Genomic DNA, 23,179 nt, shown 5'->3' with positions numbered 1-23,179 from the left:
GTTTTTAATTACATGTATTTAATAGCTGTTAATGCTTTAGGAATGTAAATATTTTTCTTCAAAGTTAAAGCATTTTCACGATTTCTCACTTGTTTCCCCCTTAAAATGTGTTCACGAAAAAATTAATTGACCAAATCACATATAGATGGCACTTGTGTTCTACATAAAGTGCCAGGTATAAGTAGGTACCTTGTACGATGGCACGGAACCCTTCGTGTGTGAGTCCGACTCGAACTCGGCCGGTTTTTTTCCCTACGAACCGCTAAAATAATAATGTCAAACATGTAGGTTGGAATGGCGAAGGAAATTCTCATTGTGTTTCATATTTCCATATGTGGCATTAAACGACCTACCGTTTACGTGGCTGGTAGGTACAGAGTTTCAAGGTCCGCACTATCGGACCTCCCATCTTATTTAGCGATTACCTGCTGCCGTTGTGGGTTAATAAATGACCGGCGATAACTATCTATTGTACTGTTCACATCTACGACTGACCCTCAGACTGATAGACTTTGAAATTATGCAACAGGAATAGACTGTAAGGGCGCTTGTGCACTCATCGGATCTTACTGATCCGTGGAAAAAAATACGAATCGAATGACCGTATTTGTATGATGGCCACTTCGAAGAATTACAGATACGAACCGAATAAGGATGAGTGCACAAACACCCTAAGACTGAGGCTACCCGCTCCTCTCATGCGATCCGTTTGCGGTGCGTTGCGGCCACAGATATATATACAGATTACAGATATGCAACTAGCGTGGCCCCCTCAGTCCCTCTCGCTAAAGCAGAGGTACTCACTTACTTGTGAAATGTTATTCCTTGTATTTTACGTTCGCTTCGGCTATTGTAGCCTAGTATACCTACTACAACCCACCATTGCACAATAACTTCAAAAAAACAAAACAAATCAATAATTTCTTTAAAATACTTGAGTCAACATAACCTCACTTCACGTTGTTTGTCAAGATCTGACGTACAAATACATCTTGACAAACAAACAAAAGTAGCCACGGTGATAAGGACAGAAAATAATCATTGTGTCACGTTCTAATAAGAGCTTAAATGCATTTAGCTATCTCGCTTTAACAGTGAGAGTCACATTAGATTAGGGCTACTTCTACAGGTATTTGTTCTGAGGTTGCGGCGCCCGAACCGCTGCTGTGGGTTTGAGCATTTCCCTTTGACGACCTCCCTAGTCCCTGGCGCAGTGGTAAGCGCTGTGGTCTTATTAGTGGGAGGTCCCGGGTTCGATTCCTGGCAGGGATTTGGAATTTTATAATTACTAAATTTCTGGTCTGATCTGGTGGGAGGCCTCGGCCGTGGCTAGTTACCACCCTACCGGCAAAGCCGTGCTGCCAAGTGATTTAGCCCGGTACGATGCCGTGTAGAAACCAAAGGTGTATGGGTTTAATAAAAACTGCCATACTCCTTCCAGGTTAGCCCGGCTACCACCTTAGACTGCATCATCACTTACCATCAGGTGAGATTACAGTCAAGGGCTAACTTGTACCTGAATAAAAATAAAAAAGACTGTCGTTTTGTCGTGGCATTTGTTACAATTTTTACGTTGTATCTATATACAGATCTTATCTAAGTCCAAAAAATGCTCAACATAAGCTTCTTATCGTCAAAGACTAGGTATTTTCCTTTTTCAGCTAAATAAACTGAAAGTTCTTTAATCTTTTCGGTGACCTTACGGTGTTATCTAAGCTTAGCGCTTTGACTCATTGGTATTCGTTCACCTTAACCTTAGCTGTCACTACTGTTCAGATTAGTGTTCGGCTTGAAAGTTTAGCTGCAGTGAAAATAAAGGTTTTAAGTTACCTTCACACTTCTGAGGCCGAGTTAGGAAATATCCTAAATTACGTAAATCTGCCAAATAGAGGTGTCTGCAGCGGGGTCTTTTCCATTTGGCCTAGGCCAAAGCAGTCTCCTTGCTCGGGTGTGGTGCGAGAAAGACAAGCGCCTTTCTTGTGGACTAGCCTTTAACTCAATAAACATTTTCAAGCAATGAATAAGTCATCATCATCATCAACCAATAGACGTCCACTGCTGGACATAGGTCTCTTGTAGGGACTTCCACACGCCACGGTCTTGCGCCGCCTGGATCCAGCGGCTCCCTTCGACTCGTCTGATGTCGTCCGTCCACCTAGTGGGGAGTCTTCCAACGCTGCGTCTTCCGGTGCGAGGTCGCCATTCTAGCACCTTGGGACCCCAACGTCTATCGGTTGTACGAACTGTGTGCCCTGCCCATTGCCACTTCAGCTTCGCAACCCGTTGAGCTATGTCGGTTACTCTAGTTCTCCTACGGATCTCCTCATTTATGATTTGATGACGAACCACGATCACCATTCTGAAAAAAAACATGTGAAGAAAAAAAAAAGACTGAAATCTAAATATAGTATTGCGTGCTAGTAATATAGCAAATCGATGACGTTGCCTTGGCCCGGTTAAAGCTCTAACGTCATTTTGTAATAATGCAATGGGGCTTTAAATAAATAAAACTTAAAGTAGGTCTTCGTGAATTAGGACAGCAGCGCTTACTAGGCGAATCCTACGTAATTTTTTTATTATTTTTTATTTAGATACAAGTTAGCCCTTGACTGCAATCTCACCTGGTGACAAGTGATGATGCAGTCTAAGATCGAAGCGGGTTAACCTGGAAGGGATATGGCAATTCTTAATCGCTTGGCGGCACAGCTTTGCCGGTAGAGTGGTAATTAGCCACGGCAGAAGCCTCCCACCAGACCAGACACTTTGAAATTACAAAATGCCACTCCTCTGCCAGGAATCAAACCCGGGACCACTAATAAGACCACAGTGCTTACCACTGCGCCAGGGAGGTCGTCAAAAGTTGTTACTGAATCGCTGTAAAAAGTCGCCGTGGGTGACCGCCTTTAGGCAATGATGAGGTGTGAAACAAGAATCTAAATAAATATTTAAAAAAAAACCGGCCCAATTGAGAACCACCTCCTTTTTGGAAGTCGGTTAAAAAGGAAAAGCTGACTGACTGACTGATCTATCAACGCACAGCTCAATCAAATCTTTGAAATGAAAGATATCTACCTAATAGCCAAAAAAAGAAAGTTATGAAAAACTTTTTAAATTCAGGTGCATTTCTGTTGTAGTAGAAAGAAGATATTCAATTTCACAAAAAAATAACAATAGAGCTACTGAAGGGTTTGCCCTCTAAGTATTCAAGGACACTATTTACAAAGGCTTTTACTCATAAATGCAAGTAATCCCAGGTTTATGACCTATGAATCGTAGTATTTAGTTTCTACATTTCACTTTAAAACTAATAAAGCATTGTTAGTCTGACGACTTTGGATTCGAATCTCAAACTTTAAAACGATTGGTATCAAATTCACCAGCACTCTTCATTAGGGTACCCGTCTACTTGCAGTAGTGTAGCGGAGCGTATCAGAGATACCCAATGACATTCTAATAAGTCCCATTCCTTTCTCTCACGCACATTGGAAAGAGACGAGAGAGAGGGCGCGTCACGAATGTCGGAAAAACAAAACTGTGGAGTAGCTTTTTTTTGTTCAATGTAAAATCTATTGGCCATTATTGTATCACATTTATTTTATTATCTTTTGACGACCTCCGGTGCGCAGTGGTAGCGCGGTGGATTTGTATGACGAGGGTCCCGGGTTCGATTCCCGGCTGGGCCGATTGAGATTTTCTTAATTGGTTTAGGTCGGCTGGTGGGAGGCCTTTGGCCGTGGCTACTTACCACTCTACCGCCAAGCGATTTAACGTTCCGGTACGATGCCATATAGAAACATTTATAACGGGTGTGGATTTTACCCCACCCCTACAAGTTAGCCCGCTACTATCGTAGACTGTATCATCACTTTCCACCTGGTGTGATTGCAATCTAGGGCTAGCTTGTAGTGAATAAATAAACTTGCAAGTTTTCCCAGTTAAGAAAAACATAATATTACATGCTTCGAAGGTAATATCGTTTATCTTTATTTGATTTTATTTTTCAGCTCCCTGTCAATTGGATGAAGTTCTGAGTGACATTTGTTCGAGCACCCCCCACCTATCTTCAATACCCTGGCCGTGCTCCTCACCGAAATCCTCAATCATCAGCTCTATCCATATTTTACCTCCGAATCATTTTTTGTCCTCTATACGAAACCATCGGTAAAAAAAACATACAAAATTTTACAGAAGAGGTGATCAAATGAGTCAGTCAGTCAGTCAGTCAGTCAGTGAATCAGCACGAGCAGATATAGTATAATAATTATATAGTATAGATATAGTATAATAGTTTCATATTTACAAAAACGAAAAATCTCTCAAAGAAATAACAAAAATTAATAGTGCTACACTACTCCATTCCATTTTTTGTTCAAGTTTGCTTCTAAAATCACCTTATTCAGCTTCGAGTGCTTAATCGATTTACATTGCGGCTTAATCATTGAGGTTAGTTTACAGGACTTGAATGTTAGCGGGAATGTATAAATGGAGCAGTTGAAGCTAAATAGGGTGAATTTAGAAACGTGTGCCATGTTTGGGCTCTTGTCTTGTGATGTGTCCATGCTTATTAGAATGTCATTGGAGATACCTAATAATGTGAGATCTAACCAGATTACTGTAGCACAAGCTGCCATACCTCATAGCCCAATGAGCGTCTCAGAGCCTCGATAAATAATTAATCAATCCGAAAAAAAACAATATGCGCTGAGGGTGGCCACGGAGGTGGTTTTAATAAATAGAAATCCTACACAAAACCCACGATGTCGTCGGGTATCTGAAGAAACATTAACAAAAAAGAGTGGCGGAGAGGAGCGGAGTGGAGCAAAGATCCTATGTGTAAGCTAATCAGATTATTGAGTTCATCTATCATTATAAATATGATTGATCTTTTTTTTTTTTTTTCTTCGGAGGAAAAATCCCTACGGACATCTGCCTGCTGGCAGGGTGTGTCCGACTCGCACGGACTAAAATAACCTCCCCATGCCTACCAAGGTGAGCACGGAACTGCGTAAGCATTACTTCGTGCTGACCTCCTAAATTTCTATCTTCCTCTTTTCTTCTTTTTCCCTCTCTTCTCTTCTTATCATTATAGCCCTCAGCATTTTGCTATATCGTTGCCAGGCATCTTCGCTCGACAGCATCCGCGATATAAGGTTACGGGCGTTCACACCCTCCGCGTCGGTCGATCCTAGCGCTTCTGTCCTTAGGTCGGCACAACCGGGACATTCAAAGATTGCGTGTCTTCGATAGATCAATCATATTTGTCGAGTATGGCTCGACAAATATGATTGATCTATCGAACACTTCTCCACTTCTTTCCACTGCAGTAGACAGGCACCCTTAATTACCGCAGAAAAAACAGTTGTAGGTACTAGCGACGGGTGTTCTCTCTTTTTGCACAACCAAAAAAAATATGCTCACGACTTCGTGAATAACATTTTCTGCCAGTCTCTACATTCGAAATTAATATAAAACGTACGTAGGTGTGCCTAAAAAAACAAAAATGTTTAGGAAAGCATATTAGAATAAAAATATAAATAACTAGCTGACCCGCCCTGGCTTCGCTCGGGTGGAATTTAGAAAATCGAGATGGGGGTTGAATTTACAAAAATCCTGAAACACGTATTTCTTCATTTGTGACCGAAACCCAAATATCGATTTTCATGAAAGTAACTTAAAATGACGGACTTTCATACAAACTTTCATCCGCTATTTAGCCCCCTTGGTATTAGAAGTTTTGAAAATCGTGAAATATTTTATTTTTTATTTTTAACCGAAAGCTTTTACCAAATTTCATGGATGTAACTTAAAAAATGACGCACTTTCATAAAACTTTCCATCCCCATTTAAATCACTTAGGGGAGGAATTTCAAAAAATCCTTTCTTAGTGGATACCTACTCTTTACAAAGAACTACTACTATTTTATAATGAACTAGCTTATGCTCGCGACTTCGTTCGCGTGGACTACGCAAATTTCAAACCCCCATTTTACCCCGTGAGGGGTTGAATTTTCAAAAATCCTTAGCGGACGTCTACGTCATAATAGCCATGACAAACAGCACGATCCGTCCAGTAGTTCGAGCTGTGCGTCAGTTAGTCACCTTTTCCTTTTATATGTTTAGAAAAAGAAGATATGGTTGTTTGGTAATGGTTGTTTATTTTAAGAAAGGCAACGTGAACAGTTGAAATTAGTGAATAATTTATTCATTGTTCATGGTTTATGCAAATTATGAATATAAATAATTTAGTGCACAGAACGAAAGCAGACAGCTCTATGACAAGGGAAACTAGTGCTTTGTAGACACGCCATAGTTTAAAAAGTTATAGCTATTGTAGGGTAGCCATGGTTTTTAAAAAGGGACGGGTCCATTATAGGCTACTTTTATCCCGGAAAATCAAACACTTTCCCCGAGATTTTTTAAATTCTAAATGCACACGGACGAAGTCTTGGGCATCAACTATAATACGTCATACTAATATTATAAATGCGAAAGTGTGTCGAAGTGCGAAATGTCTGACTGTGTCTGCTAGCTTTTCACGGCCCAACAGTTTAACCGATTTTGATGAAATTCTAATATCCCGTGGAAGGACATAGGCTAAACACGGAAGCAGAACTAAGGAAAATTAAATAGCAAAAATCGATGTCTCTTACGTGAGTAGTTGTACCTATCCCCAAAACCGCAATTTTTCAATAGAGCGAGCCTTCAAAAAGCCGAAACGGTATTTTACGCCGCCCTCTTTTGAAAATTACAACATTATTTATTATACGTCTTATCCTACTAATATTATACCTAAATGTGAAAGTGTGGATTTTTGTTACTCAATCACGCAAAAATTGGCTATAGATATATATATTTGGAATGGAGATAGATTATACCCTTAGATATGAAATTTGGAATGGAGATAGATTATACCCTGGATTAATATATAGGTTACTTTTTATCATCAGCTAGTAAGTCATAAGTGCTTTAAAAAATTACATTTTTAGCATTTTTATTTTAAAACCGTCCGAGACTAATTAATTTGTGGCTTACCACAACTTACGTGGGTGGGGAGATATTTAAATGTAAACCAGATATTTAGAATTTCAAAACGTAGGTACACCCTCAAAATAAGCACACGCTATGTTGGCAAATTAACAAATTCGTTGACGTCACAGTATAAGTTGCCAACTTACAACTATTGTACAGTACGCAGCCGAAAGTAATGTACATCGACCAGTCGACCTATAGGAAGGAGATTTGAAGAGTTGTCTCTGTCGTTGAGACCGACACAACGTCATATAGATATGAGTGACAGAGACAACGCTCTACAAAATTGAAATGTCATTCTAAAGGCCGATGTACATTACTTTCTGCCGCGTACTGTACAGCAGTACCAGCAGAGACCAGCTTTAGAACCCTATAAGTACCTTAAGCACCTGATTATTGAGTTTGCATTTTGTATTTCATTCTCTGTCTCTCAAGTCGTTCCTTCATTGCTGAAGATCGTGGTCCTGGCAACCTGCCCTCGAATGGATTATCGGCTTCTGTCGGTGGCTATTTTCGCAATGTGATAAAATCCACACCTGCTGGACTCCTTTAGCTGGTCGGCCCCACCTAGTTGGTGAGCGGCCTCTTGGTCTTTTGCCCTCAGTGTTGCCCGTCACTATGAGCTTTTCTAAGCTGTCGTCCCCCCGCCGCGCCGTATGATGTGGCCGAAATATGAGAGCAATCGTTGGTAACATATGGAGGAGAGTCGAGCAGTGATTCCGAGTTGCGAAAGGATAGACACGTTTGTGCGCTTGGCAGTCCACGGATTCCGTAGCATCCGCCTCCAGCACCACATTTCAAACGCATCTATTCTTCGCCTTTCTCTTGCTTTGATAGTCCATGTTTCTACTCCATACATAAAAATTGGGAAGATGAAGGCACGAACGAGACGGGTCTTGGTTTTTAGTGATATGCTTCTGTTCTTCCAAATCCCAATTAATCCTGTCATGGCATTTTTCGCCATCGCAATGCGTCTCTATCTCTGGCACACAACTGCCAACATTGCAAATTTGCATTTCATTACTCGTACTTAATTAGTACACCCATAATAGTACATATTATAAAAATACCTACACAAAAGAAAAAGGTGACTGACTGACTGACTGTTGACTGAGCTATGCGAGCTCAAACTACTGGCCGTATCGGGCTGAGATTCGGCATGCAGATGTGGGGTTTGAAATTTGTGTAGTCCATGCGGACGAATTCGCGACCATAAGCTAGTAGATATATATTATAAAAAAGGGAGTGATGATTGACTGACTGACTGATCTATACAGCTCGTATTACTGGACGGATCGGGCTGAAATTCTGATTTTTGAAAATTGAACTCCTAATAGGGTTATGTCCGGGATGTAAGCTAATTCTGTAAAAAAAATCATCAAAATTAGTTTAATAGTTGGGCGTAAAAAGCTAGCAAACAGACAGAAACACTTTCACATTTTATAATAATATTAGTATGGTTAATTAATGAATTAAATCTCTCTTTATTACAGGCTATGCAATGACGTCACATCTAAGAGGAATCATACGCTGAAACCACGGGTTGTTCTGCCGGAAAATTATGTCAAAGGTATTAAACGGATTGTGCTAATTTTCACGGAGTTTGTTGCCGGCTCTTCTCAGTAGAAATTGCTTTCCGAACCGATTGTAGAGTCTTGACTTATCATATTATGTGGCATAAGTTGTCCTACATTAGATAAATACCTAAACATAAATATTTCATTTTAAGTATACTGGTAAGTAGGTATTCTATTTAACTCTGTAGAGTGTAGACTATCCTTCAATTATAATATGGGTACCTTCAAGCTGTTGAGACTTGAGAGTGAATAAGCATCTATTAGGCAAGCGCGCTCCATCTTAGGCTGCATCATCACTTGCCACCAGATGTGATCGCAGCCAAGCGCTAGTCTATAAATTAAAATTAAATAATAAGACTTTAAATAAACGTGGATTCAAAGTTTAATCCTTCACAGATATTTCAGAGACAATATTGTCTAAGTGTTCCAATTCTATCCTTTATTAAGACAATTATTATCGAGGAAAATACAGGAAAACCCAGTTATGATAAAGTTTATTTGGAAAGTCAACTTTAAAGTGTAAATGTTAAAGACCGAAATTGTATGAACTGTGTAATTGTGCATCCGCGTATATCCGTTTCTCAAAGGAATCTCATTTTAGTATCATTTAGCTCGTATAGTTTGCCACGATGAGCCGAGAGCCAGCGGGAAATTTTAAGTAGGTACTTGAAGAACCGCAGCTGCAGAATTTTAGAGAAACACCAATAGACGTTAGTATTAAGAAAAGCGGTCAAGTGCGAATCGGACTGGCGCACAAAGGATTTCCTACCATCGTACAAGATATAACACTATGCACTTTTTATTTACGTAAGTAGTTTTCATGTTTTTTTAAAGAAATTAGCACGGTGGTCATTTTGACATCTTTGGTTTTATAGCGGCAACAAAGATATATACCTACTCTGTGAATATTTTAACTGTCTACCTATTACGGTTCATGATATGCAGCCCACTGACAGACAGACAGACGGACGTCCCGTTTGCACCCTTTAGGTACAGATTGTACAGTAACAGACGCAGAGATTTGCGTAGTGTTAAAAATTAATTTACGTTGCTTTAAAAGTTCATAACTATGTTTATATCTATTTTTTATAATAAGCTCCCGGATTGGAGATGTCTTACAACTCAACAATTTTAAAGTTTTCATAAAACGTAATCTTATTGAAAATTTTATTACAATGTAAAGTATATTATAAATAAATGATATGAAAGCTTTGAAAAGAGCTGCCTAACAGCTTTGATAGTTCTAATAAGTTTAAGTAGTTTTGTGAAGTTGTGATAGTAAAAAGAATACCCTGCTGGGTTAGTTGTGGGCTCTTCCCAGACCTGGGCGCGTTTGGAACCCTCGTAGTGTTAGTTCTAAGTTTACGTAATTAATTATCACCATTACATGATTATCTTACAAATCCAACAAGTGACAATCAAAAAGTGTACAATGTTACCTATTTTGAATAAATAATTTGACCTTGACTCATTTAAACTAAGTACAATAATTTTCAAGCACCCCCTCAAAAATTCCAACCGGCTCTTGAAACATGCACACAGACTAATAACGACATCTCATATTAGTATCAGGGCTATTCTGTAAAGCATTTTTCGTAATTCGACTAGTGAATTCGCGATGAGTTTGATCATTTGTATTCTGTAAAACTCGATAGTACAGGTGGTGCCGCATTGACGAATGCGGCGGTGAGATAAACTACTTGGTCAGGATAAATGAGGCACAAGTGGTATTCTCTAACGCCATTTCTTGGTTCGATCGAGCTTCGATTGTCGAATTACGTCATCTCAAAGCTCGAATCCACTTGTCAAATATAAAGTTATGTGAGAGCTATCGAATTCGGAGTGAATTTTTGCTTTAGTGATTTTAATTGATTTTATATAAAACATTTAAGCTTTAATTTAAGTGATAAGTTGTTTTAAGTAAAATAATTAGTTTATCAGTTACATTTTGTTAGTCAGTATTGGTTAGTAGGTACCTATAGAATTATTACTACCATGGCTCGATTGTGTTCAATTTCTTATTCATCATCATCAACCAATAGACGTCCACTGCTCGACATAGGTCTCTTGTAGGGACTTCCACACGCCACGGTCTTGCGCCGCCTGGATCCAGCGGCTCCCTGCGACTCGTCTGATGTCGTCCGTCCACCTAGTGGAGGGTCTTCGACGAAAAAAGTCGACGTCAAGCGAATGAGATTCGTAATTCACTTACTATTATTTAATAATTACTCGAGACTTTGTTTTTAATTACCGACTCTCCGAAGAGTTAATAGAAGAACATTTATTGGAAGAAATAAAACATCAAGATTTGTTTACCAAATATTATTTTCGGTTTAAAGGAATATTTATTTTCTCAAAAATAATAATAATATTCACTTAACTAAAATTTTGTACATATTTTAATTTTAGTAGGTACTTACGCAGAAGTATGCATGTATTATATTATAATTCTATTTTCCTTTATTCTTATACCTAAACTATTTACCTAATTACAATATTACCTAACTTAACTAATATAAATTTAGTTATGGGGTATTGGGGTTGCCAGAAATCTCTCTGTCATTCTGGAGAATTGAGACCACCGTTGAGTTGGAGATGCCACTGTTTGGCGTCTTTGGCGACGGTTGGATGGCGCTAGAACAAAAATAACTTCTTAGTAGAATTTATAAAGTAAGTAATTTAGTAGAATTTATATTAATTTATTAAGTTAAAGTCAATCTATCCTTATTCAAATCTGTTGGTATATTTACAGACACAAACAATAATTTTATTATTGGGTAGGTACTCTAAATCTATCGCATTTTCTAGTTATCTTGTAAATTATAATTACTTGTCATCGGGGAAGGTGGCTGGTTCTGTGCTGGTGATCCCAACAGCCAACTTTGGGCATTAAGCGTGCGCCGTGAGGGATGAGCACCCGAGCCCGAGGGTGTTGTAGGCAAAGGCGGTGGTCCACTAACTCCAGCTGGTGGGGTGTGCGGTGGGGAAGGAGGTACAGGCAGAACACTCTGATTCTGAAAAAAGTAGGTATAATAATATTAGATATGTATATTTTATGTAAATTTGATAAGATATTATTAGTAACTAACTCAACTAAAAAAAAATCAATAGCAAATTAGCCTTACCCTAGCAGAAATGACTATATCTGATAGTGTGCTCGGAGTGCTTCTGTAACATTGATGGTCCTAAAACAAATTTAAATAATGTGAATAAAACAATAAAATGTAAATAAATGCATAATATAGTATTTCTATTTATTACTGACAGATGTTTGTTTAAAAATAAATTACTTTAAATACAATACTTGAGCTATTCTGTTATATAAATACATCTAACAAGTTTACCACAGGGAGCATTTTGAAAGAGATAATATAATGTTTAGACCCCAAATTTTAGTTGGGGTTTTTAAAGTTAGTAGATTATGTACAACAGAATTAGTTACCTACACTAAATACTTTTTTTAATGTCACACCATTGAGGCAAAGCATTAGGTGAGATGTTAATGCTAATAACCGGGACCAACAGCTTAAGTGTAACCAGGGTTTTTTAAACAATGTTTCACTTCTTTACATGTAAACCATTCACTTACTTCTGTTTGTGGCAGTGGAGCATCTATCTCCAAACTTTGGTCCACTGTTTTGAAGTTTTAACACAGCCTCCAAGGCTGTTTAGTTGGAGTTCCAGTGCCTCCCAAGATCTTCGGGCTGCGTCCCTTGCACTAGGTACTTTAGAGAAACCCTTTGCAAGGCGTGGGTTTCTCTCCAAGTACTCCAAAAGAGACTCAATTTGAGCCCGAGAAGGATGCGACGCTCTTTCCGTGATGCTGTATTACGAAATGTAATCTTGTTAGACACGAATTGTTAGATATGAACATAATTTGTAACTAAAGAGCAAAATTACAATACTTACTTCATTTTTTGGAAACTTTTTCCTCAACAAATCCTTTAAAATCCACAAAACAATAGTTACTTTTAATCCACAATTTCGAATTCGATCACTAATGTCACTTGGTTTGTAAACAAACTTAAAACTTTTTAATTCGCAGCCATCTTGCGACAAAGACCGGTAGGTGCTAAATGTAATTTCGGTATCTTATACGTTAAAAAATGAGATTTATTTTTTTATGTGTACATTTTTTTGTACCAAAACTATAAATCATACATTTTATTAGAAATGTGTACGTATTTTGATAAAAGACGGATTTAAAAATTTTACCGATTCGCTTTACCATAGAGGACACATCCCTAGTCGTTCGAGTTCGCATTCCGAACTCACTTCACTTCGCATGTGCGTAGCAGATGTTTACAGAATACCAAACCAAGGTGAAGTGAGTTTGCTTTCGAAGTCAGCTATCTCACTTGAGTGAGCCTCGATATCGAGATGTTATTTTAGTGAATAGCCCTGCAGTACTTAGTTTGTGACACAACTGAACTAATATTTCCTTAGTTCTACTTAATATGGTCCTAGTTTATACTTATATAGTATTATTAGTTTGCCTTCCGCTTTATAAGCAACATAGTTTAATTCAACCTGAAGTTGCTTGGTAAAGTAGCTAACTTGCATAAAATCCAGAGATGCATTATGTCACAGACAGCATAAAGTTCCTCTTGAGCTAATCTAAATATATAAACGGAAAAGGTGACTGACTGACTGACAGACTGATCCATCAACGCACAGCTCAAACTACTGAACATGTAACGATCAACTACCATTTCGCGTGTAAAGAAACGACATGCACTGCTACATGTGACGAACAGGCAGCGAGTTGCTCGCTGCGACCTATTCGCAACGAATAGATCGCAGCGAGGGAACTCGCTAGGCGCGACTTAACCTTTAAACTTTACAACGTATTGTGAGTTTACCGTTAATTTTATCTGTTCCAGAAATGCGGCCGCCTTCCCGCAAAGGACAGCCGGTGGTCGTGGAGTTCAGCATCTACGTTGTGGACGTTAATTCTATTAACGTTGAAGACATGGACTTCAGGTGTTGACATGTTAATCTAAATATTTTAGAACTAAATTCGTACTTATTTCTTACTAGCTGATGTCCGCGACTTCGTCCACGTGGATTTAGGTTTTTTGATATCCCGTAGGAACTCTTTAATTTTCCGGGATAAAAAGTAGCCTATGTCCTTCCCCGGGATATAAGCTAACTCTGTACCAAATTTTATCAAAATCGGTTGAACGGTTGGGCCGTGAAAAGCTAGCAGACAGACAGACAGACATACTTTCACATTTATAATATTAGTATGGATTCTGTCTTTGTGTTAAAGTTTTTAAAAAGGAATGAAATAGAGACAATATAGCATGCCTCTACACTGAACCATCTTATTTTTAGGGTTCCGTACCTCAAAAGGAAAAACGGAACCCTTATAGGATCCTTTGTTGTCTGTCAGTCTGTCAAGAAACCTACAGGATACTTCCCGTTGACCTAGAATCATGAAATTTGGCTGGTGGGTAGGTCTTACAGCAAACATTAGGGGAAAAATCTGAAAAACGTAAATTTGTGGTCATCACATAAAAAATTAAACTGTAGTCATGAACAAAAAAAACCGGCCAAGTGCGAGTCAGGCTCGCGCAATGAGGGTTCCGTACTACAGTCGTATTTTTTCGACATTTTGCACGATAATTCAAAAACTATGATGCATAAAAATAAATAAAAATCTGTTTTAGAATGTACAGGTGAAGACCTTTCATATGATACCCCATTTGATATAGTCACTCACTTCGAAAGTTGAAAATACTAATTGTTAGTACATGACCACAATTTAATTTTTTTTGTGTGATCTAACCCTAAATTCACGGTTTTCAGATTTTTCCCCAAATGTCAGTTATAAGATCTACCTACCTGCCAAATTTCATGATTCTAGGTCAACGGGAAGTACCCTGTAGGTTTCTCGACAGACAGACAGACAGACAGACAACAATAAGGGTTCCGTTTTTCCTTTTGAGGTACGGAACCCTAAAAATTAGTAGTTTCATCTTTAGAAGTAAAATAACTATATCAAATGGGGTATCATATGAAAGGGTTTCACCTGTGCATTCTAAACAGATTTTTATTTATTTTTATGCATCATAGTTTTTGCATTATCGTGCAAACTGTCAAAAAATACGACTGGTGTAACCCAAGCATGACTCGCACTTGGCTGGTTTTTGTGATAAGCGCTAGACAGTTTGTATGAAGTCTGTCGCACGATAGTTAAAGAAAGTCTATGACGATACTGAAAAGTTGATTGTCAGTATCGTCATTGACTGGATTTTCAACCGTAGCTGGTAGTACAATGATTTATGTTTGCCCGCTATATCCATCTTGCTCTCCCTTCCCCTAAGTTAATCATTCATCGTGATCATCATGATCAACCCATAGCCAGCTCACTACAGAGCACGGGTCCCTTCTCAGTATGAGAAGGGTTTTGGTCACAGTCCCACGTCCACCCGTGCTCTGTAGTGAGCCGGCGATGGTTTGATCATGATGATGAGGATGAGAGGTGCGTGCCCGGGGTCGAACCGCCGACCTACCGAATAGGAGGTGGACATCTTAACCAGTAGTCTATCACGGCTACTCACAGCTTGATAAACATTGGCACCGATTCCGTTGTCTTTTTCTATAGGTACTAAATTTAGAGTATCTGCATCCTTTTCTTTTTAACAATGCTAAAAAGGGACAGAACATGAACTTAACATTTAAACTCTAAATTTAAGTGCACGCTACAACTTTAAACAGTAGGCTCGCGACTGTGCGCTAAAATCACGGGTTTTACCATCTAAAAATTAAATTTAAAACTGTCAAACTGCGTCTGTCCTTTTCATATTATTAGTAAGAAGAGTATGCGAATACTCTAAAATTAGGTTGTGCTCAGAATCAGTACCATTGTTTATGCTTTATTTCAGAGTGGACATGTTCATCAGACAAACGTGGGTTGAAAGTAGACTGCAGCTTCCCGAGGACATTTTCGAGGAAGGTGACGACCACGTGACGTTGCCGCCGGAATTTTTCGACAATCTGTGGCATCCTGATCCATACTTCCTTAATTCTAAAGTAACAGGTATGTTCCCGATAAATTGTATAACAAACCCGCTTTTTTGCGAGTTTTTCCGCTTGGATACAGGCTTTTTACGCTGTAGTAAAACAAGTAAAATTGAAATTAGCCTATAGTACGCGACAGGTCGAGCTATGGCAATCGGGGTATGAGGCGGAGGGACGGCCCGTACACCCGCACGTCACCCACGCTCGCCCGCAACTAGCTAGCGCGGGGGTTGTGCGGGTGTGCGGGGCGTTCCCTCCCCAATCGCCATCTTGACCTGTCGCGTACTACCACCAAACCTTTTGCATAGGTCTTAACCATCCTGCGAATGTGAAAGTCCCAGTTAGCTCAATTTGATACATTTTGTAATCAGTCCACAACTTGTTCAACTAAGCTGAGATAGCAAAATTATTATGTTCCTTTGGATGAAAATTAACAAAGCTAGGTACATGCACCTGTCCATAGTCGCTTGTACTGGCGAGTGCATACCTGGCTTTGTTGCTGACCCTACATAGTAAAAAGTATATAATAATAAGTAGATATGAATAATTTAAGTTAACTTAGCTATCGCATTGGGTTAGCCTGTAATGATAGTATTCAATTGTCAAATAAATAAATTTAAATAAAATCTAATGAAATTTTCGATTATAGGAGGAGCGTGCCATTTCTGTCATCAATCTGCTGGTACGATAGAGCTCCTATATCAATATTTTATTCACACTATTTGAAGAAGCACCTTTACAAACAAATTAGCTCACACCATTTACCATTATAGGTTTATTTGTGTCTGCTCTATATACTCGTAAATAGAGAGAGAGAGAGAGAGAGAAACTGTTATATTAGTCCAGGAGCCCCCAAGGGATTTTTTTCTGATTAATAACAAGCTGATTTTTCGTCTGTAGGTTCCGTTTCACGAGACGCCTAACTTTTGTTCCGTGAAAATTCTTTATACAGTAGGCTTAGTACAAGATTTTACGTATCGCTAACGTTGATAGTATTCGAGCATCGTATAATACTTCAGCATTGAAGAAAAATTTACCTTAACTTCCTCGTTTTAAAGCTCAAGTTTGTCTACACATCTACAGCCAGCGCTCCAAACGGAAACGTTGGGAAATTAAAATCAGTGGCATTGAATTTTTGACTTCAATTCAAGGCTCTTTAGGTCCATTTTACTTTGACGGTATTGTGTTTCGACTCTCGAATTCTACAAACGTTTGGTGAGACGTAAAATCTTATACTAAGCGTACAGGTACCTATTGTACTGCGCAGGTGCTTAACTTGTCGATTTGGTGGGTAGTTAAAATTGTCTGAATAACAGTAAGTATTTTTTTGAACATTGAGATAATTGCATAATAAACTCGGAAAAACAATTGTCCTACAAAAAAAATGCTAGTAAGATTACTATACCAAGTGGGGTATCATATGAAAGGGCTTTACTTCTACATTCTAAAACAGTTTATTTTTTATTTTTAGGCATAATAGTTTTTAATTTATCGTGCAAAATGTCGACAAAATACGATTATAGTATGGAACCCTCAGTGCGCGAGTCTGACTCGCACTTGGCCGGTTTTTTACTTTGACATAGAGTTGAAATTGTTATAGTGAGAATGAGCGTGAATAAAGTTCCACACAATATTATGAAATGGACATATTAAGTAGGTACTTAGCTATATTCTTTTCAAAAAAATAAAATACTTTTATCACAATCACGTATTGCGCACCACGTATGTAATAATATTTTCGTCTCACAAGTACAACAAACGTTATATTTTAACGTGTAATTTTTAAAATAAGTCACATAAATTCTATTCACATATTTATCAATTCACTCAGCTTGGATGAACAATTTTTGTAATCTTATTCACTTGAAAAGCACATTATAGTAAGCTCGCACAGCATTTTCTAAACAAGTACCTATATAGGTAAGGTAAAATTAAGTAAGTTAAATAACTTTTCCGCGACTTGGAAAAAAGTTGTAGGTTACCTCATGTCAATTACGTAACTTCCTCCCGACTTTCTGACTATGGTACATATATTTGTGTATATTTTTTTGGTAGCGCGATCTGGTTGCGCCACCACTGGTGTCCTAGTGAGATAATGCCCTAGGGTGAATAAAAATATCGTGAGACAAGATATCTGTACCCTTAGTACGAGATTTTATGTCTCACCAACGTTGATAAATTCGAGTATCGAAACACTGGCACCGATTCCGTTGTCTTTCTCTATACTAAATTAAGAGTATCTGCATCCTTTTCTTTTTAACAATGCTAAAAAGGGACAGAACTTGAACTTTACACTTAAAGACTCTAAATTTTAGTCCACGCTACAACTTTAAACAGTAGGCTCGCGACTGTGCGGTAAAATCACGGGTTGTACCATCTAAAAATTAAATTTAAAACTGTCAAACTGCGTCTGTCCTTTTCATATTATTAGTAAGAAGAGTATGCGAATACTCTAAAATTAGGTTGTGCTCAGAATCAGTACCAATTGCCGCGTTATAGTAAACTGGATCTTAAATGCCTTGCTCAAGTTTGTCTACACATCTACAGCCAGCGCTCCAAGCGGAAAAGTTGCGTAATTAAAATCAGTGGCATTGCTCATTAGGTCCATTTTACTTTGACGTTATTGTGTTTCGACTCTCGAATTCTAGCAACGTTGGTGAGATGTAAAATACTAAGCGTACTGGTGATATTGGGCGAACGTCGTCGCGTGACTTCTGTCTCTGAAGACGCGTGTAACTGTAGACCATTGTAGACATATTTTGTTTTATGGAACAAAGTATGTCTTGTAAGTTGTGACACGCAACTAAGCCTTGTATTTATTACGATAAATACAAGGCCTAATGGTCGCGACCCTCAGCAACGAGGAACACGACACAAAGAGAAATAATTCGCAATGTGAAACTGTCTAACTCATAAATACAATTTCCAGAGATCGCGGAGTTGACGCACAAGTTTTCTTCAGTAACATTGTACCGGAACCAGACGGTACGGTACGCGGCACGGATGCACGCCATCATCGCTTGCCAGATGGAATTTCAACTCTATCCCATGGACATACAGTCGTGTCCCATTTACATTGAGAGCTGTAAGTTAAGCTTATCACAGTGTAAGAAATACCATACAGTGATTTAACTCCTTAAAGTTCGCGGAAATACTGCGGTATCATTGTCGTGATACCAGTGATAGTAACCCAGTATCCAGTAGTAGTATAATTCAAATAAAACCTGACAACCTCCCTGGCGCAGTGGTAAGCGCTGTGGTCTTATTAGAGGGAGGTCCCGGGTTCGATTCCTGGCAGGGATTTGGAATTTTATAATTTCTAAATTTCTGGTCTGGTCTGGTGGGAGGCCTCGGCCGTGGCTAGTTACCACCCTAGCACCAAACTACCGGCAAAGCCGTGCCGCCAAGCGATTTAGCGTTCCGGTACGATGCCGTGTAGAAACCAAAGGTTTCCAAAACCAAAGGGTTTAATAAAAACTGCCATACTCCTTCCGCTCCCACCTTAGACTGCATCGTCACTTACCATCAGGTGAGATTGCAGTCAAGGGCTAACTTGTATCTAAATTAAAAATTAATTTAAAAAAAATACAATTTAGCACAAATAAAACTTTTTTTTACTAGCATGGCGGGCATTTTGAAATTTTTATTGTTTGTTGTTATAGTGGCAATAGAAATACACAATCTGTAAAAATTTCAGTGTCTTTAGACTGTGGCATAATAAAATTTTATTATGTAAGAGGAAGATTTGTTGGAGACAAAGGGAATACAAAGAGGTTCCTCCATAATTTTATCTCATCATTTATCAAAGTCGTCGTATGAATTTTCTTTTTACTTTTTAGGGTTCCGTACCTCAAAAGGAAATACGGAACCCTTATAGAAGATTGACACCCCTGAAGACATGATGACATCTTTTTTGCATTCGACCAGTTATAGGAAAACATTATGACTCGACATATCTATAGGTACTAAATGACAGATTTATGCTAACGTTAACTTAACGTTAAGTTTAAGTTGATAGGTTACTTAAGACTAGCGCTTCTAATCAATCAGACTTGTCGGCAAGTGATGATGCAGCCTAAGATGGAGCACGCTAGAGAGGTATTTCCTAACCATATTAAAATTGGAGAATAAAAACCGGCCAAGTGCGAGTCAGACTCGCGCAACGAGGGTTCCATACTACAGTCGTATTTTTCCGACATTTTGCACGATAATTCAAAAACTATGATTCATAAAAATAAATAAAAATCTGTTTTAGAATGTAAAGGTGAAGTCCTTTCATATGATACACCACTTGACATAGTTATCTTACTTCGAAAATTGAAAATACTAATTTTTAGTTCATGACAACAATTTAATTTTTATGTGTGATGTAACTACAAATTCACGGGTTCAGATTTTTCCCCGAATGTCTGCTATAAGACCTACCTACCTGTCTTTCATGATTCTAGGTCAACGGGAAGTACCTTGTAGGTTTCTTGACAGACCGACAGACAGACAGACACACAATAAAGTGATCCTGTAAAGGTTCCGTCTTTCCTTTTGAGGTACGGAACCCTAAAAATGATGCCGGAAGGGCGTTCTACATAATATCTAATGGGAACAAGAAAAAGTAATAATAATAATAATAAATACACTTTATTTGCACAACCACAAGAAGGATTACATTAAAGAATAAAAAACACAGACAGAAGGAAGATACAAAAGGCGGCCTTATCGCTAATTAGCGATCTCTACCAGGCAACCTTACCCATGGTCTGTTAACTAATGAATGTATGTTTTATTTGTTTTTTTCAGTTTCCTACAGCAATCAAAAAGTAAGGTTTCGCTGGAACGAAGCCGGCGTCACCATAAACCCTGAACTGAAATTACTGCAATATCACATCGGCGAGCCGTTGCGGTTAGAAGAGACGAACGGCTATATGATTGACAAAGATGGTAAGCCGCCATCTCCACAGACGAGAGAGTCGCCACAGAAGATATTATTATAGTACTAACGGAATCGCGGCGATAGACTCGATTTTTTTTCTTTTTATTCTCTTTTAAAGAGCTGAGTCACTAATGTGACTATGTGGCTCTCGTAAGTTTACAAAAAATTATTCAGACACTTAAATCTAGATCTAAATACTACTTATTTACTAATTATTTCTACGACTTATGTTATTACGGACCATCTTATACATACTTTTTGCAGGTTCGGACGTCGGGTTTGCCAAAATAATATTAACATTTCCCAGCGTCCTGTCCAGCACATCACTCCGGACACATTCCGTCAATATATTATTATGATACACATCTTATAAATAATAAATAATCTTCCCTTGCGCCTGGACAGTCTGGACAAATAGGTGAAGGTACTTTTTTAAGTAGAAATGCAAATTTGTTCAACGGAATGTGTCCGGAGCGAAGTCTGTACGAAGTAATTAGGTCCTGTCGACACAATTTATTGCTATTGTCTATTCAAGATATGTCACAGGGCGATAGACTCGATGTGTGACAAAATTTGATACAAACACGTCTAACTGAAATCCATCTATTTTATTAGAGGTTTATTTTCTAACTAATTATATAACTATACAAAAGCATCTACGAGAGTTTAAAATTTAACAGATTTACAATTTATTAGGTACCCACGTACAATTTATAACCTATAAAATATCGTTCTGAAATCAGCCATAACATCAAACCTCTAAGTTGTACCTGTAGTTCTCATTCATAGAAAGAATAAAGTTGTACTAATCATAAAATAAATCTACTTTTCTTAGAAGCTCGAACTTTTTGATTTTATTACGAGATTTCCAAGATTTCTAATAAAATCATAAGACACTACTATACCAAAGTCTTTTAGCACCAATATAGCGCTGCAACCCGTCTGGAGGAGCCTGCCGAAATTTTAACTAAGTAGATCATCGAAGCAGGTTTATAGGTACCTAGGTTATCTCGCGTCGCCGGCTGGTCTCCCCTCAGAATGCCCAGAGTTTCGGCTATATACCGCCACGTTGACCAAGTGCGTATTATCTGACTTCACAGACCTTTGAGAACATCAAGGAGAACTCTCGGGCATGTAAGTTTTCCCACAATGTTTTTCGTCACCGTTAGAGTATAGGTACCTAAACAGAGGCGTCTCTAGCCCTTGTGGCGCCCGTGTGCAACCAGTACCCTGGCGCCCTTTAGTCTAATAGGAGCAGGGTCAAAATGGAATACTTACTAACAGTTATATTTTCAAACGGAAATTCGGATGCAAATGGTGCAATTTTAAATGATGACGGCGTCGGCTATAACACGAGCGCAGGGTCTTTGAGAGCGCCGGCATCGACGCATATTTGGAGGTGTCGCATTAGAGGGCGCTCGGCGCCCCCTTAGACCCGGCGCCCGTGTGCGCCGCACACCCTGCACCATAGGTAAGACGCCTCTGTACCTAAGTGATATTTAATCGCTGTGATAGCCTAGTGGTTAGGACGATCTTAAGTTAGAGGCGCATACGGGATCGAACCCCTGACCTCTCGAATAGAAGGTAGATAACTTTAACCACTAGCTATAAAGCGCCTTTCATTATTTTAAAAATTGCAATTTCCAGGTAACTTCTCAAGGTTAGTGGTGTACTTCAGATTTGAGCGTCAAATCGGTCACCATCTGATACAAACGTTCGCGCCATCCTCCTTAGTGGTCATGTTGTCCTGGTTCAGTTTCTGGCTGGACCTTGACGCGATCCCTGGTCGAGTGACACTCCTGGTCACTTGCATGCTGACCCTGGTCACCATGTTCACGGGATTGAGAGCTGATATACCACCGGTTGCTTATGTTAAGGTATCTACCTAAATATATAAAATGAAAAGCTGGCTGACTGACTGACAGACTGACTGACTGTACAGTTCAAACTACCTACTGGACGGATCAGTCTGAAAGGAGATGGACAAAAATTGTATGGACGCGTGCCTCAGAATGTAGAGAGATGATATATGTTCCATTTAATAGTAAAAATCTACTATTTTAAGGAAAAAAAAAATCATATGTTGTTTTGCAGTCGTGGCATTAAGTTTGTGATATTATGCATAAAAATACTTCCATCCAGGGCCATAAAGTAAAAAAACGAAAAATCTTGGACCAAATCGATTTAAATTCTTAATTTTTTCAATTTTTTTCAGCGACTGCTTTTAAATGTAAATAGTTATTCAAAATTCATTGTATATTTTATCTGAATTTATTATAATACCTTTATATTTGTTCAGCCTAAGGCAAATTTTGTCCATCTCGTTTGGCATGCAGATAGGATAGCTGTTATGACGTCGACATCCGCTAAGAAAGGATTTTTAAAAATTCTACCCCTAAGGGTGTAAAATAGGGGTTTGAAATTTGTGTAATCCAGCGGATGAAGTCGCGGAAATAAACTAGTTATTCTATATTCATTAAATCTTTGTTGTAGAAAAACCATTTCGAAATATTGTATCGTCATCCTTATCATCTAGTCAGAAATCAATTTAAAAAAGTACTTACTTCACCTTTTTATGTTTGGGCATAGTCCTTAACCGGGATGATAACACAGCTACCTT

General features: G+C 38.6%; 1 protein-coding gene and 1 long non-coding RNA gene across 2 annotated transcripts in view; one reads left to right on the top strand and one right to left on the bottom strand.

Annotated features, from left to right (window-relative positions):
- alka (alkaliphile) overlaps window positions 1–23,179 on the top strand; it is a 44,252-nt gene that overhangs the window by 9,920 nt on the left and 11,153 nt on the right. The window contains exons 3-8 of the mRNA XM_069499296.1: window positions 8,523–8,599; window positions 13,490–13,589; window positions 15,497–15,651; window positions 18,562–18,717; window positions 20,427–20,567; window positions 22,207–22,436. Coding sequence (XP_069355397.1) covers window positions 8,523–8,599; window positions 13,490–13,589; window positions 15,497–15,651; window positions 18,562–18,717; window positions 20,427–20,567; window positions 22,207–22,436 — 859 coding nt within the window. The remainder of the gene's footprint in view (window positions 1–8,522; window positions 8,600–13,489; window positions 13,590–15,496; window positions 15,652–18,561; window positions 18,718–20,426; window positions 20,568–22,206; window positions 22,437–23,179) is intronic.
- LOC138402446 (uncharacterized) lies at window positions 10,921–12,932 on the bottom strand. Its single transcript, XR_011236823.1, has 5 exons — window positions 12,516–12,932; window positions 12,196–12,429; window positions 11,732–11,791; window positions 11,437–11,620; window positions 10,921–11,240 (listed from the first exon to the last, which is right to left on the bottom strand). It is a non-coding gene; the product is annotated as an uncharacterized lncRNA (long non-coding RNA).

The sequence above is a fragment of the Maniola hyperantus genome, chromosome 6, assembly GCF_902806685.2.
Source record: "Maniola hyperantus chromosome 6, iAphHyp1.2, whole genome shotgun sequence".
Classification (NCBI taxonomy): Eukaryota; Metazoa; Arthropoda; class Insecta; order Lepidoptera; family Nymphalidae; genus Maniola; species Maniola hyperantus.
The sequence above is the reverse complement of the archived record's forward strand: the minus strand, read 5'-3'. Positions and strand labels throughout refer to the sequence as shown.